Consider the following 17,299-nt stretch of genomic DNA (forward strand, 5'->3'; position numbering starts at 1 on the left):
CAGGATAATTCTCTCCAAAAGCTTACCCAGGATTGAGGTAAGGCTAACCGGCCTATAGTTCCCCGGGTCCTCCTTCCCTTTTTTGAAGATGGGAACCACATTGGCCGTCTTCCAGTCTCTGGCACACCAGAGCACCCCAAGTGCTTGTACAGCCGTGCCAGGGGTCCCGCAATGACCTCTGCTAATTCCCACAGTACACTGAGGACAATCTGGAGATTGTCCAGACCAGCTGATTTAAATCTGTTCTGGAGAGACTGGATGTAAGTTCCCTGACTACATCCTCACTGACCCTTGGCCTAGGTGCACCTCCCCTGGGGCCTGAGGGGGTCCCAGTGGGGGGGCTGATCCAGTCCCTGCTGAGGAAAATGGAGGCAAAGAAATTGTTAAATAGGTTAGCTTTGTCATCTGGTGTGATGATCAGATTTCCTAATGTGTCTTGCAGGAGCCCCACATTACCCAGTACCATCTTTTTGCCCCCTATGTATTTAAAAAAGGACTTCTTGTTGTCCTTGATCTGGGTAGCTAGTTCCAGTTCCATCTCCGCCTTGGCCTTCCTGACTGCCCCCCCTGCATCAACAAGCAATTTCAGTATAGTCCTCCCTGGCGATGGCCCCTCCCTTCCATTGGGTATACGCCTCCCTTTTAGCTAGGAGACATTCCTGGATGCTTTTGCGCCCTCCTGTTCCCTTTGATCCGTGTTGGGATTACCTCCCTTTGGGCTCGGAGAATCGTCTCCTTAAGGAGCGATCACTCTTCTTGGACACCCAACTCCCCTCCTCTCCGGGACCTCAGTGCCTCCCCGACTATTTTCCTTAGCTCATTGAAGTCCGCCCTCCCGAAATCTAGGGCGGCTGCCTCACTGCAGGCCTTTGCCACCTTGCGCTGGATGGTGAATTCCAGCAGGCGATGATCGCTGTCACCCAGGTGGTCGAGCACCCACAGCTCCCTCACCAGGTTGTTGCCCGTGGCCAGCACCAGGTGTGGCTGTGCACCTCCTGGGTTAGATGGAAGTCCTGCATTTTGGTTAGGAACCTACGTGAGTGGTCAGAGCTGGCTGACTGCTCTTCCCAGCAGATGTCTGGAAAGTTCAGGTCACCCATGATGACCACGTCTTTTGACCTAATTACCTCTGTGAGCTGACTTAAGAATCCCTGGTCTAGCTCTTCCCCATGGTCAGGTGGTCTGTAGTAGACCCCCACCGTTAAGTCCCTTTCCCCTCGACTACCTTGTATTCTAACCCAGAGCACTTCGGTGTGCCCCTCCTCTGACCTACTTGATGAGGATGTGTATTTCTCCTTAATGTAGAGTGCCACACCCCCACCTTTCCTCCCTATCTTGTCCCTCCTGTACAGCCTATAGCCCTTGATATTCACTGCCCAGGTGTATTGGGTCCCACCATGTTTCTGTGAGCCCCACTATGTCTAGGTTGGGGGGGTATGTGTGTGTCTGTCACACCCCCCCCCACCCCCGTCATGTTGCTATCCTTTGGAATAGAGTGAATAAAGTGAACTTCCCCTGAAGTCAAACACCAAGTTCCCAAGAGCCTGTAGTGTCTAGGTCCCAAGAGAAGTAGTGTCTAGATCAGTAAGCTTGGACTCACACACTGTCCTCAGTAAGGTCACACTTTAGTGCTGCTTCATACACTGCTGAGTTTGAGCTAGTCCCCAAGAATCCAATAGCTGCGGGCTGCCTTCCAAGTGTTCCTCCTTCATGGGTTTACAGTTCTAACTCTCCAACACAGAATAGTTCTGTGGGCCAAATTTTGAGACCCCATCTGTCCTGCTGGTAGTCCCACAGGCTATATAAGTTGCAGGGCACAGCCGGTGGAGTGTGACCTGCCACAGAATTCAGGGTCCCTGGAACCTGGGGAATTTGGCCATGAGTGACAAGGGGGCAAGTGAGGGCTTGCTTGCTCTGCTGCCACCTGATCCCCAACCCAGGTTGCTACCCCTGGCACCAGACCCACCATAGCTGCTCCCAGATCCATTGATCCAGTCTGAGGATCTTGCTGGCTGCTGGTGCTGGCTGCAGTAGGCCAGTTTGGAGCCATCCTCCACTCTGCAAGTCAGATCCAGCACCCATGTGAGGGCCTCTCCCCCAGTCCCAGTCTGGGATGCATCACTCACGGCATCTGCTCCAGGATGCGAGTGGTGTGCAGCATGGGTCCCGCACCAGTTGGGAGTAGATGCCATGTACACCACTGTCCAAGACCAGCCAGAATGGATCTACCATGTGACGGAATGTGGAGGCAATCTGCGTGTCAGGGGGCCTAATGCAGCCCACAGGGCCAGTCCTGTGCCATTCATCTGGCCCCTGTGGCCACATAGATTGACACCCATGTTCAAAGTTATGGGTAATGTTGGGTAAACAGGCACCCAGATGTCCCTGGGTCTTAATTATCCTTTATCTCTCCCCTGCAATATTCGAATAAGTTCCACTTAGACTAGGTAGGAAAGACTGTACTGTTCTCAAGGTATTTCCAACAGAGGTTAACCTACAGATGCTAAGAGCTCTACACCCTTAATTCTTAGCAATCTTTAATGATTTAGCATCTTTTTGAATCCAGGCCAGTTTAAATTTTTTAAGGCTGGATCTACCCATCACATTAAGCCAGCACAAAGGGGATCTGTTCCTTTTCTCATGAACACCATCTCAAGTTAAATGATTTAAAATTAAATTGAAAGTAAACAAAACTCCAGAAAGGATACATTTTCCATTAATGTTATTAATTGATTAGAAGACTTCTGAGACAATATTCACCTTTTACAGACTGCCTGGAAGATTGATGGATTAACATCTGCTTTATTGGACAAACTTCTTGAACTGAGTTACAGCAACACTGTTGGATTTAAAAATGGTTTTCCATTACAAAGACTCCCTTCTTTATGTAATTGACAAAGATAGAATTTTATGAAGTACTGGGAATTCTACAGCTAATAGAAAAGCTGATAAAAAGTGTTTTTTAATAACATTTTAAAATTAGATGCTGTATCAAAAATGATTGTTTTAAAAGTAAAAGATATTTTAAAGAAATTAAAAATGCAAAATTATGAACATGACATTAAGGTCTGAACTTGCTATGGTTTACTGAATTCAAAGCTACTAAATAGGACATTTGCTGCAGAAATGTTGAAGTCAAACTACTAAACTCACAGCACTCTTAGCTAAGCACCCTGGATTCAAGCTTACTGAAATGTTAAACCAGCTTGTGACAGCAGTAAGTTTGCATGCACAGTAAGAATATTTTAATTTCAGTTAGTTCTATTACCATATTTACTCAAATCCAAAACAAGATCCCCTACCCGCTTCCCATCAATATGGGGGGTGAGGGGGTACATATTGGATTCAAGTACCAGCCTGAGGCAAGCAGTGGCTCAGCAATGGCTTTGGCCCCAGGCTTGGAGCAAGCCTGAATGGCTTGCTTGGCAAGGAAGGGGCATGTGGCTAGGGAGAGCACAGGGGAAGCCGTGGGGTGGGTTTGGGATAACCAGCAGTCTTCCCCCCCCAACCTCCCCCAGCTGTGTCACCTTTAACTTCTGCTCTTGCTCTGGTCCCCACCTGGCCCAGCTGGGGCCACTGCTGCTGCTGCCTACCACTAGAGATGCAGCAAGGTAAACTGCGGGGGGGAGGCACAAAAGACAGGCAGTAGTGGTCAAGCACAGTCCCAGGCATGAAGTGGGGCAGGGGTTTGGCTCCTTGCCCCCCCAGCTGCTTCTTTCCCTGACAGAGCAGTGGGGAGGGGACCGATTAAAGCAACCTTCCACTAATTTGGTTCTTTACTTCAAAAGGAAGTACAAGACACTTCAGCTGAATTTAGGTGTTTAAAAAAAACCCAGAAGGCACTGGTAAACACTATGCTCAGAATAATGCTTACTTCAGATTAAATGTAAAGACCGCAGGCATTAGCTTCTTAAAGCTACACTAGGGTTAAAAAGAATCCTGGCTTCTTGGTCGAACTCCAAATTGGTTGGTTACACTTGACTTTCCAAATTTTCTTCTTTATCCAAGAAATCAACTCTTTGTTCTTAGTGTTCAGTGTTGTTGCATCATTATGTTTGCCATGTTCCATTAACAAGGAGCTGGATTTCAATTTTTAGATGAATAATAGTTACTTGTTACTTATATTCCATACTCTGAGTTGCCCTTTTGCAGAAAGGATTCTATTGAGGCAGTCTGACAAGAACATCACACTGACATTTTAGCATCGTCTATTATTTCCTGGAGATGATCACGGCTTCTTTTCCTTTTTTTTTTTTTTTTTTTTTTTAAGTGTAGACTACTGCTGCTGTTTCAGAGCAACGTCCCTCCAAAATAGCAGCAAAAAGTTAGACAAGTATGTTCAAACAATGTCTTCTGCATGCACGCAAACCGATTATATAGAGCTATGATGGCTGTAGCCACCAGTGGACCAGCTCTGCTTCCTCGGTGTCCCACTTGCTCCAGACACCAGGTAGAGAAGTAGCAGGGGTGGGAAGCTACCGCCAGGCAGGAGAGTAGAGCACAGGGCTAGTGCTGGTGACAGCACGGAGCCCATGCCCAGGGGCGGCAGGAGCTCGGCTGGGCAGTGTGGGTGTGAGGGAAGGTGGGGAGTGTGGAGACAACCCCCCCCACACACTTCCCTCCATTGTACTCAGTCCCCTCAGCAGGTGGGGGGTGCTAAGGGCCTGCACAGGCCCAGCAGCATGTGGCTTCAATCAGCACTCTACATGGGGGTGAGCACAACCAGGTCAGCTTGAGTCTATCATGCGGCACTCCCCACAGCATATGCATAGCTCCTGCACTTGTGCACCACTGGGAGAAACCCTTCGTGATGGAGCTGGCTGCCTTCACCGCTGCCCCGCATGCAATTGCCAGGACTTTGCTGGAAGTGGAGGGAAGCCCCATCCCCTGGTTCCCTGCAGAGTCCTGGGACCTGAACAGCAAAGGCAGCTGGCTCCATCGTGCACACAAGTGTAGGAGCTACATGTGTGCCACAGGGAGCACCAGGCGATAGAGCCATGTGGGCCAGCCTGACAACACTCCTCACCCCCATGTGCAGTGCTGGTTGGTGCCATGTGTGCCCCCCCTGCATGCTGTTGCTGGCAGCAGGGGCTGTGTGCCATGGGGAGGAGTGTTGGGGGGTCCCCACCCCCCACATATACATACACACACACACACTACCAACATACCCTATTGCTCCCAAACAGACACCTCCCAGCCACACCCCACACAATATACAAGAATAAGACTTTATTTTTGAGTTATAATGCAATCATTTCTATATATACTATTCAAACACAAATCATGACAAAAATACTTTTTGTAATAAAATTAAGATACGTTATAGTAGTCATTTGACTTCTTCTTTTCTGGTTCCAAGATGGCATCCCTCCCCTCCCAAAAGGAGTATTTCTGAGGGGCGGGGGGGCGCTTCCAGTCCCAAGATGGCAAACAGGGTGTGGAGCATCTGTCAAGGTGCAGGTCTACCCTTGCAGCCCTCAACAGCTTACCAGGACTTCTCAAGTGGCCCTCCAGCCAAAATAATTGCCCATCCCTAATTTACATGATACCGAAGAGAAACCCAGATGTTTCAAATCAGTATTCACAGTGTTAAAAACATTCTGGCCTTCTGTGGTCTGAATTGTTTGCAACAAAAGAATTACTTGATTACTTCTCTATAGTCAAAAAATGAGCAAAAGCCAAGAGTTGGCATTTTTCCAGAGGTGTCTTGAGGTAAAGCGGAATGCCTATGGTCTAACAAGGTTGAAAGCCACTGTTCTACATAGGCAAAAATCTTGACCTGGGCTCTCCAGGCATGACAGCAGCTGCACCCCTGAGCTTCCAGAGTTTAAACAAGTGCTCTAGGCCCAATATGTGGAACCTAACACAGCCAACTGGTAAAAATCCAAACACGGGGCATTTGACCAGATATGTGACAATGGTACTTTATTCATCCACATAATGGCCTTCTGGAAATTTACTGTCAAGTTCCTTCAGCATGACTAAAACATGCGTATTAATATCCCACAGACTATTCAATCCAATTTGTGCTCCTAGAGGTATAAAGGTGATTTTATATCATATATACACAAGAAGTTTTACCATCAACAGTATTTGCTAGTTAGTAATTTTATGTAGGATGAGTATTGGATGTTTGAGGACACCTCACATTATATACTGCATTTCAATTTAACTACACATTATCTGATCATGTATTTAACTCGCTCTCTCATAATGCATCAAAATAAACCATTTAGAGTTCATATTGGAACAAAGGTTATGCAAGAGAATTTATATTCCTGAAATTGAGATAGGTATGGGTAGGTAAATATTTAAGTGTATCATGTTTAGAAAAAAGCTACTTGTAAAAAAGCACTTTTAAACAAAAGGGTTTTGAAGAGAAGGATTTTCACATGATCTCACTTAGAAAAAATCTGTTTCAAATTGCCCTGCGTGTCCTGGCCTCAAGCCTGTTTTATTGAAGGCCTTTCCTGTACAGTTCCATAGGGGATGGGAATCTCTAAGAAGTTTTCCTTAAAAGGATGTGTTAGATGCACACTATATATGGTGTTGTATAGCTACAGGAGCTAACAGTTCTGAATATGGAAAAATATCTATCCTTTATATTCAAAAGCAAACTCAAACACAAAATTAAGAACAATCTTTTGAATAAACATGCTTGCAGAAAAAAGTGAGTTAACAAAGAAAAAACCACTGAAACCTCTTTGTCATTATCTCCTTACAATATTGATCAAAAACATAGTAATTTTTTTTCCTGCAACTTTAAAACCAAAGTCAAACTAAAAGCATTTTCAATGTAAAATCAATTGTACATTTTAACAAACAGGATTACTGAAATGCAATAATACATCTTAATTTACAGACCCATCACCACACCTTTGTTAAACTCAGCTCAAGAAATAGCTTTCCTTACGCTCCTCATTCATAGCAGTAGTGTTCTATCTTTAGAAAGTTTATAGTACGTTTAGGCCCTTCAATTAATTACATACCTTCGCTTCCCAATTTTGGATGTCTACTTCACCAAGCTTTATGGTCTTAGAGAAGTAAAGTTCTGGAATGGTCTTTTGAACAAACTGGGGAGCAGGGAAGCAAGGAGCAAGGAGCCTAACGGCTTCAAGAAAGAACTTTATTGCTTATGGAGAAAACAGCATGATAGGAAATGGGTGTTCTTAGCATAGTAGTCAGAGCACGTCATGTAGATTTGAGTACTCGGTATTTCCAGGAAGTGGAAGAAAATTTGATCCTTTCTATGGAAGGTGTCTGGAAATCTGATTTTAAGGTTTTTAACATCAGGTCAGGAAGAAGAATTTTTCCCTTTTCCGTGGATGTATTTCTGGCTCTTCTTTTCTCCCTCCTAACCTTCATCTAAAGCAGGGGTTGGCAATGTTTTTGTCAGCGTCAACAACACCTGCAACCTTGACTTGAAAGACACGTTGGCATGCCGGGGCAGACGGCAGGGAAGCCGTGAGGGGCCTGATCCTTGTTGTGGCAACACAGCCAAACAAAATGCCTTCTCATTACACACTTTGGTATGTGCCAGGGGTTGTCTACCCCTGCTCTAAAGCAATGTACTTTGGCCACAACTGGAGAAGACAGTTTGGTTGTGGTAAAGAAATGTAGTGCCTTATTCTTTAGGTGCCTGCCTCATCTGCATGCTCAAGGTCAAGCCAAATGCCAACTTTAGGGTCAGGAAGGAATTTTTCTCTAGTCACATTGGCAGACCTTTCTCTGCAACATATACATTGTCTCCCACAAATCACCTGAGCACATTTATCTAATTTCTTACCACTGTAGTGGCAAAGCTTTGGTTGTACCGTAGTCCCCCCTGTCCTTTACCTGTGGCATGTTGTTTATCTTTTTTATGGGACTTCGCAGTTGTGATGTGTGAGTGTGCCCAAAGTAGCCATTTTGGGAACACTGGGAAAATTGGTTGCAAGTGCAGGTTTGGACTCAAATGACCTACAAGAGTTGAAGAATTTCTACCAAGCCTAATGTCCCCATTTTTTTGATAAAATGATATTCTAAAAAATAAAAAATCTTATTGTACCACATGAAATCTCACGTTGGAGCTTAAATACTAATTAGCCTTCTACTGTACTGAAGCATTCACTTTATGAGAGAAACTACAGATTAAGAGAGACTATGTTATGGCATTTCCAGTGGATTTGTCTGAACAATTAAAATAATTTAGAAATTTAATACTAATATACTGTCTGCATCAGTGACAAAGCTTTTAGAGTAGCTATTTTTACTTGTTTAATTCCCAGTTCCAGCCTCTCTCCATTTCAGGAGTTTGGCTACAAATATGGCTAGAAACCTTTGCCAAAAAATGCTGGCAGAGTCAGTACGGTGCCCCAGTATAACTATCATAAATAAGAACTGTCAAGTCTTAACATTACTCAGTTTGTTACAAAGGCTTTAATACCTTGAGGTATATCCATATGTTAATATTTGAGTATTAAACAGTTTTATTACTGGAGTACCTGAAAGCCCAAATCATAATTGTGGGTCCGTCCCATTTTGTTAGTCACTGTGAATGCACATGTACACACTGCCTTCCACTGAGCTCACAACTGAAACAGGCAAAAGTGGACAATGGGTTGGGGCACTGTAATAAACAGGAATCCAGGCTTTCCATTTCCCATGGAGAAACAGAGTAAACCCCGGATTTTGCCTTTTACCAAGAGGCAAATGCAGATTTCTCATTTTACCAGAGAAACCTGCAGATTTTGCAAGAAGCTCCCTGCAGGCTGACAGAGTTGCTGCCTGCAGGGAGCTGGGAGGGAGCAGGAGGAAGGCAGAAAGACAGGGGACACCATGTGCAGACATACACAAGGTCCCAGGCAGCCTGCAGAGCAGCTCCAGCAGGTAGGTGCAGGGGGGCAGGGGGATTGAGGCCCCTGTAGGGAGGGAGCTGGGCAAGGCTTGGGGCCTGGGACCACAATGTGCAGCTGCAGGGCCCCGGAGGGGAGCAGGATGAGGCTGTGGATGGCTCATTCGGGGGGGAGGGGGAGAGCCAGCTCCCCAATGCCACACACACTCCGAGGGGGAACAGGGGGGGACCCAAGCCCCCCAGATCTGTACCTGGGGCAGATGTAGGCTGTTGGCTTGAGCTCCCACCCTGCTTCCCTCCCCTGGGGTCTCCTCTGCCTGACAGGCACAACCCAGTATAGCTGGTGACAGTTGAGCCATGCAGGGATTCCTTGCCACTGCAAGCTGCCCCTCCCCACTGCCTTGGTGAGTGCCTCCAGTGCCTGCCACTGCTTTGAGGGGCACAACCCTGTGCCACAGCCCTCACTGCAGCCCCACACGCAGGTGTGTCACCAGGACAGCAGGGGGGTGAGCAGTGGCAAGAAGGTTTTCTGTACGGCTTCACTGCTCTCTGCCATGCCAGGCCAAGGGGAAGTGAAGCAGGGAACAGCATGCCACTGTTTATCAAAGAAGACCAGGGTCACACCCTAATCACTGTGGCCAGCAAAAAAAGGTTTCTGTAGTCATCATGGTAGACGTGATTTTTTTAAGGAGTTACTTGAGGAAAAAATGAAGTAGCACCTACTGTGCATATATACACAAGATGCTTGACTACATAGTAATGCACACTGAAGTGTCACCATCTACACGTGTGGCATTTACTGTGTAGTACGCTAGTCTATTAAGCAATTAGCTAGCAATTAGCTAGTACCTGTAAATACAGTACAAGATTAATAGCGCAGCAGTAACTACACATTAGCACTTGTGTAGATGCTGACTGGAAGCAACTTTGTTCCTGGTCAGCCACACCAGCAGAGAGCCACACAGGATCAGGGAGTTCTTTGTCCCTAGTCCTGGCACTGCTCAGTAACCCCCAGGAGGCAATCAGCACTGGGATGGGGTAATTTTCTGTCTGCCCCCCAATACTGTGCAGCTCCCAACTCCCCACAGGAGCTGGGAGCTGAGCAGTGCTGGGACTGGGGAACTCTCAGCTTCCCTGCTTCAGCTAGGGACACACCAGCAGCAGTGCTAGGGTAAGCCCTGTGCTGGGTGGGGATTCCCTGCTCATCAGGGGGCTCAGTGGGACCTGTTCCATTCCTGGAGCAGCTGCCAGCGAGCCCTCGGCTAGGCAGGGGACTTGTCAGCAGCTGCCCCAGAAGCAGGACAGCTCCCAGCATGGGGCCAGGAGACAGCTGCTGCTGCAGCTGGCAGAACTTTCTTGGCCCTGTATGCATTAGGACCATCCCCCTTTCTCCCCTGCCAACTCCCCAGGCTAGCACCCCTGGGGAGCCTCGACTCCCCCTGGCTGCTGCAAGGAGACAGAGCAAGGCAGGAGCAGCCCTATATTGGGCAGCTCCTGTTGGGAGTAGATCTGCTCCCAGCAGGGTGCACGTGTAGGCTTACTGTGTAGTAAGCCTATATCACATTCAGCATGTGCAGACATGCCCACTGTATGCTTTTTCAAGTATTTCTCAGACAGGTGGCAACCAAGGAGAAAACACAAAAGTGTATGAAAGATGAAATGGTTGGTGAGCAGCAAAGGCTGGAAATACTGGTGGAGTGCAGGCAAGGTTTTAATTCTTCTCAGCTGTTGTGGGTGCTACAGTATTAGCAGCCCTGAAAATGACTATTTACCATCCATTTCAATGATGCTTTTAGAGGCAAGGCTGCCCCAGTAACAATGTAACAAGTCTTAAGGGGATGTGAACAGATGAGGAAGTTGCTCCATATACATGGGCTGAAGCAATGCATTCAATAAAGGCTAATGCCCTTTTCACAATTTTAATGGCTCTCCAGTCTACTTGTGCATCTCTTAAGTGGCTTTTCATAGATTATAGAGTTGGAAAGGCCCCAGTGGATCATTGTGTCCAACCCCCTGCCCCAGCAGGAAAGAGGACCAAGGTGAGATGACCCCAGCCTGGTGACTGTTAAGCCTCCTCTTGAAGACCTCCAAGTTGGGCTTCTAAGTGAGGTGGTGCTGTCACCTATTCCAGACTCTGGCCACCCTTACTGCAAAAAAAATTCTTCCTAATGTCAAACCTAGATCTACCCTCCACTAGTTTGCACCCATTATTCTTAGATTGTAAGTTTCTAACTCCCATCATGCCGACCAGTTCCTCGTTTCCTTATACTAACCGCCTCTATCCACTGCAGCTTGCTTCTTCGTAACTTTAATTCTAAGCTCTTTGGTTCAGAGACAGTCTTTGTTCTCTGGTCATACAGTGTCTAGCACAATGGGTTTATGATTTGGGAAGATTTATATTAGGAAAATACAAATTAATAACATGATGCTACAATAACTTAGTAAGGTGGGGCTTCATTGTGCTTTAACAGAAGGACAAGGGTGATATCTTTTAAGTCTTCAAAATACCCAACTGAGTTTAAACACGTTCAGTTACTACTACTGCAATTCACGAAGCCAGTGTGTTCTGAAAGATGTGTGGCTTTCCGCACAGATTTCTAGGTCCAGACAATAAGTGAGGTTTTGGGATTGCATCAAAACAATTTACTAAATCTCCTTATATGCTTAAAAAATAATATTAAACTGCATCTAGGCATTAAGGGTTGAAAGGGACTAGCCAGAATATTTTAGGTATGCTATACTTACAGTATATTTTCCTACTGACAATATTGATGTGCTAAAAATAAATTTGAACTTCACTCCAAGAATACATAGAAGATTTCAACATTTGTATTAACAATGTTGACTTCAAGCACATAACTAAGCCCATAGATTTCTCAGCTAGTAGAATACGGACACACTTATCTGGAGCCATTCGAAAGGGGACTGTTTCAAAAAGGCAGCAGTTGTTACAGTCTAATTATTATGTGTGGACAAAGGAGGAATGATACAGATATAGCAGAAGCCTTACAGCTTCAACATGGAATGAATCAGTATTAGCAGTATCCACTACAAATGCTAGAAATGCAACAAAATTTCAATTTGCTACATTTGTTTCACTCTCTACTTGTTCACACCTAGCTATTAGAATGTAACAGTTACTATTTGAAACATCTGACTTTTTAAAAGCAACAAATGTGCCTGTATCCATACCCTTTGCTATAGTTGCTACTTAAAATCTTCATAATATTTACATCTTGAAAGTCGGATCTTGTTTAGCTACTGTTTTGCAAAAATATACTTGTAACTATGCACTGAACTCTCCTATGTTGTATACTTCTTAATGCCAGTAAACTGGTAAACAACAGAACTGTGCCCAATATTCAATTATCCTCATATTATAATTAGTGCACAGGAAGTTTAAGATCTACAAATGCCTGTCTTTTTTTTTTTTTTTTTTTTTAAGTTGATGAGTATACATGGGTTAGATTTTGAAAAGACATCCAAATACAGGAAAAAATAGTCTGCTTTTACTAAACCCTGGAGTTTAAGCATGTTAATGCCCTTCACACATGGATCCAGCTAGTTTCAGTTTCTTAGGACAGGAAAACTACAGAATTGAGACCTATGGAGAAATTCATAATAAAACCAACAAAAGACTCTGACTAATTAAAAATATTACATCATAGTTTACAGTTAGACTTCAGAGTTTTTTCATCTGATAATACTAATTTCACATTGTTGCTTCCCTTGTAAAACCAACATTTCAGAAAATATTGCACCTAATTTGCAATATGATCTTTTTCTAAAGAGTTCTATTGTGATGTCAAATATATTCTCCATACACAAATAAAAAGATTGCAGCTGATTCCATCTTACACAGATGAGCTTAAAACTGATTTAGTCCAAAATATGTTTTTAACCATATTTTACATATTCGTTTGTGCACATCTACAGAATTGGATGAGATGGGCACACTCCTACACTTTCTGATTACCTTTGTAAAAAATCTTCACCTGTGCCCTGGAACACCAATGCATTTACAGACAAAAGCAGAGGAAAGCAGAACCCAGACTCTTCACTTTCATTGTTCTCCACTACATGATGCTTCTAGAGATGTGCTGTGTCAGCAGCACATATGCAAATTCCCTGTTACTCTCAGTTCTTAGAGAGTTGCCTAGAAAGTCAGCATGGCTACTGAAGCAGTGAACATTAAAGTAGCAGATCGGAGAAGGGAGGGAGGGGATAGTTTATGTTTGAAGGGAATGGAGAAGTTTGGAAAGAGGGACTACCAATTCAATTGCAAGAAGCCAAGATTTGAGATTCCTGCCATGTTGCTAGCACTGAAGTTGTAAGAGTAAATTAAGTTAGGTAAAAATCAAAAATGACTATTTAAAGTATTCAAAAGAAGGGCATTTGTGGACAAATAATTTAACTTAGGATTTTGTGTTTGTTCTAAAGCAGAAGTTCTCAAACTGTGGTCCATGACCTCCATTCAGGTTTAGAGAGTTTAGAATTCAATTAAAAAAAATCTCTCACATCAGCACTTACAGGACAAATACAAGGTTGACCCCAGGACTTATTGGCATCATCACGTTCACAACTGCAGAAAGAAGATAACTAAAGCTTAGTGATCTTCACATGGGTCAGAAATAGTTAAGTATAACACTGACTCTTCTTTTCAGTTTCTTTCTGGACTTGAAGGTTTGTCAAGCACAGCACAGATGGGGAAGGTAAGATACAGAACATCCAGAATACTATGTCTAGTTTAAATCAACGTGTACTACAATCTCACTTTTCGTGCATCTATCCTCCATTTCCTGTATATGGAGGAAACAGGATGGAGCTAAAAAGTCAGCCTCCAGCAGGAGGACATGACAGGTAATAACAGAAAGATATATCCCAGGGCCTGCCTGGTAATACATCCAGAAAAATATCAGTAAGTGTCACCACACCCAGAGGAAGCATGACTTGTTAACACAAAAGGTGGGGATGGGAAGGATGACTTAGGAAAGAGATGAGTGAATGGGAATGCTGGTCCAGCAAGCAAATAATCTACCCTCCCTCTCTCTCTCTACACTGTCTTCCCCTCTTCTGCGCCACACTTCATGTTCTAAATGTAGTGGAAGCATAGACTCCTACCAAATACAAACCATTTTACTTGTAATACTACTGGGAGAAAAGCATAAGTAGTCAGAAAAGGTCTACATCTGGAAAGAGGACAGATTTACTTAGCTCTTTGTTAACTGTTCACATTCCCACACAAAAACTGTCCCATCTTCGGGGGGGGGCATGTAAAACAAAAGCCCACTGTCTACCCTGAGGTCCAGGAAAGTCATATCAATAAGTAATTCAGTTCAGAAATGTATTTGGAATAGGAACTGCCCCCCTTTGTGCACACATTCATTTTGGCTGGAGTCCCCTCTATCAATTTAACTTAAATCAGCAAGGAATCAACTTATGCTAAGTTGGTAGGGGCACTGCTAAACTGAAATAAACATTTATGCAAGAGGACTATACCAATTTAATTCAGTACAACTCCTCCATACAGACAGCGTCTTTAATTGGTAGTTTTTCAATTAGAAGTCACCTGTTTGTAGAGGGGGAAATTACTTTCTATAAACAGAGGCATTGTACCTTATGAAATGTAAGAGGATAAGAAGGAGAAAGAGAGGCTCCTCAGAAAAAATGTCAACCTGGCTAGAGTATAGCAGTGCAAAAAGCCTGTTGCCATTTCTGAAACACCAGATTATTTGTAAAAATGAAACTGCTTTTGGAGCATAAGAACCACTTTTTCTATTCAAGGAACATAACAATAGCAACTTAATGCTAACACGTTTTTGAACAAGAAGAAACTAGAATGAGAGTAGACTTTTCTTCCTGATTCTGTGAGGGCATGTGGGCAGTATATCTAGCAACATAATCAATAGAGGGGGGGAAAAAAGTGTTTAGTACTGGGTATTTTGATTGGCTAAAGACTACTTGTTAGGGAGCTCTTTTCTCAAAAAGTTCCTAGCCTTCAAGCCAGCAGGCACCCTGAAGCATCAAAATGAAACAAGTACCAAACTGAAACAATAAGGGCATACTTGGGACACATGTATATACTTTAATTAGACCATTATCTTTAATTACATTTTCTTAATAGCACATTGGGCACAAATATTTAAAAAAAAAAAAAGGGAGTATCTGACGAACAAAGTCCAAACCCAACTGAAGATTTGGAAGAGGATATCCTTATCTTAAGCCATTATGACCTGTTTTACTGGAACTCTGAAGGAAAGCATTTCCACTTATTTAGACTGTCTTTAGAAGAGCTTTTTATTGGTTGTTTTTTTTTTTTAAATTGGGAAGGAAACTGCAACTCTGACTGCAGTAGAATGGTCTCATATTTGATCCTTAAATTAAGGGGCAAATCTGAACAAACCCTGGTCCTGGTGTTTAATTAATTCTACAAAAATAAACACAAGACAAATAGCATTTAAAATATTTTATGAGAACGTTTTTGTTGACAGGCAATAGTCCCTGCTGAGACTAGATGTCTCAATACAACCGGAAGGTTACGTGCAGGACTCTTTTGGAAAAACAATTTGCTAGAGGAAAGGGGAAAAACCAGTTGTTAAGTCTATAACACTGCAGTGCTAAATATAATCTTTAGAATCTATTTACTTAGAGGAGGGTTTTCAACATTTTTTGGCTGGCGTACCCCCTGATGTCCGATCAAAAAATGGGGGGGGGGTGTTCCCCGGCAGCCAATCAATAAGCATACCCCTGGTTGACAACCCCTGACTTACAGCAACAAAATGCTTTACCTGCTGGCCACTTTCATGTGACTGTTGTCAGGCACTCACGAGGGTCAGTAACTTAAGGAACTTTTCTCCCACTTGCAATAAGAATGTGGGAGAAACAAAGTTTCCACCTTTTCTTCTGAACAGGTTGGAAGTTTTGATTTGTTTTTAGAAGTTGTAAGAGTTAACAACTGAGGCATAAAAGTAATGTCCTTCTGCCTGGGAAATAATTATGCACCAGTATACACAAATACTTTTATTGTACACTTACTAAATCACTAACTCCACAAGGTTAAAAAGAACGCCTGTACTTAGCCAGGGTCCTCAGCATTTGTTGCAGCAGCTTACAAAGGAAAAAGAGTAATGCAAATGTTTTGCAAAACCTTGAAGATTTTCCTCTTCTGCCGTAAGATTCTTTCCAAGGGAACATAAATCTATTCAATAATAAGGCAACAACAGCAAACGGCGTATTGGGAGGCTTAGGGTCTGAAACTGGCTTCTGGATTTTGGTAAAGGTTCTCTCAGAACCACCCGGTAGTTTAAGCAGGAATGTGTGGGCAGAGCCAGCCCGGCTTTACTGCTTTGAGTCCCCGAGGTTATTAGCCCTGGCTGGAGGGGGGCGCCAGCAGAACCATCTTTCCTCCACTCTGGTCAGGGAAGTGCGAGGGCGCCTCAGCAAGCGGCTCAAACGCCAAGCTCGTGCGTGGAAGCCGCAGGCGGACAGAGCCGCTTCCAGCGGCCGGCAGCGGGGGCCCAGGCGAGGAGCGGCCGCGGCCCGCCACCTCCCTCGCCCCCCCGGCGGGGCAGCGCGCAGACCAAGAGCGTTCTGTGCGCGGCGCCCGCGCCCATTGGCTGCGCTCGGCCCGGTCCCTTATGATGTCATGCGGCTGGAATGCGCCGGGCGCGGAGCTGGAGGCGCGCTCTTCGGCGGGGGGCGCCGGGGGAGCCCGCGCCTGGTCCCCGGCCCCGCAGACCCGCCGCGGGGGGCGGGGGCCGGCGGCGGCGGCGAGGCGCGGCCCCCGCGTCCCCTCCCGGCCCGAGCGGGCAGCTCGCAGCAGGGACTAGCCTCCCGCCCCGGCTGCGTCGCCCGCAGCATCCCACCGCCGCGGGCTGGGCCTGGCCGGGCCGTGCACCCGCTCCCGCTCCCCCTTCCCCTTCCCCGGGGCGCTGGCTGGCTGAGGCCGAGCCCCCCGCGGCGGCGGGCGCAGACAAAGCCGGGCGGGCCCCGGTCGCTGCCCCGCTCCGCCCTACCTTGTTCTTGACCTCGGCGGACAGCCCGTACGAGGGGCCCTTGTTGAAGTGGGTCATGTCGGCGGTGCGTGCGCGCGAGGCTGGGGCTGAGCGGCGAGTCCGGCCCGGGCGAAAGTTCTAGTCCCACCCCCGGCCCGGCCCGGCCCGGCCCCGCCGCGGCCCCCAGCGCCGCCGCCATTGGAGCAGCCCGCGGGCCAATCCGGGCGGGCAGCGCCCCCCCCCCCCCGCGGGCAGGGGGCGGGATGGGGCGAGGGGCTGCGCGGATGTGGCACCGCTGGGCGGGGGGCGAGGCCTCTTCGCCAAAGCATCAGCAGTCAGGAGCCCGCTGCCGTCCTCACGCAGCCCTGGGAAAAGCACCGACTTGCCCGGCACGGCGCTGGAAGTGCCCCCTCATGTCTAACCCATGCGGTGGCAGTGCCCTGCCCTCGCCCACCACGGAGGAAGCTGCTGG

General features: G+C 46.0%; 1 protein-coding gene across 1 annotated transcript in view; it reads right to left on the reverse strand.

Annotated features, from left to right (window-relative positions):
- CNN3 (calponin 3) overlaps positions 1-17,007 on the reverse strand; it is a 35,765-nt gene extending 18,758 nt beyond the window's left edge. The window contains exon 1 of the mRNA XM_090049402.1: positions 16,849-17,007. Within this exon, the coding sequence (XP_089905528.1) occupies positions 16,849-16,905 (57 nt within the window). The 5' untranslated portion in view covers positions 16,906-17,007. The remainder of the gene's footprint in view (positions 1-16,848) is intronic.
- Between the last annotated feature and the right edge of the window lie 292 nt (positions 17,008-17,299).

The sequence above is a fragment of the Crocodylus siamensis genome, chromosome 5 (genome assembly GCF_052110815.1).
Source record: "Crocodylus siamensis isolate JL-2025a chromosome 5, ASM5211081v1, whole genome shotgun sequence".
Lineage (NCBI taxonomy): Eukaryota > Metazoa > Chordata > Crocodylia > Crocodylidae > Crocodylus > Crocodylus siamensis.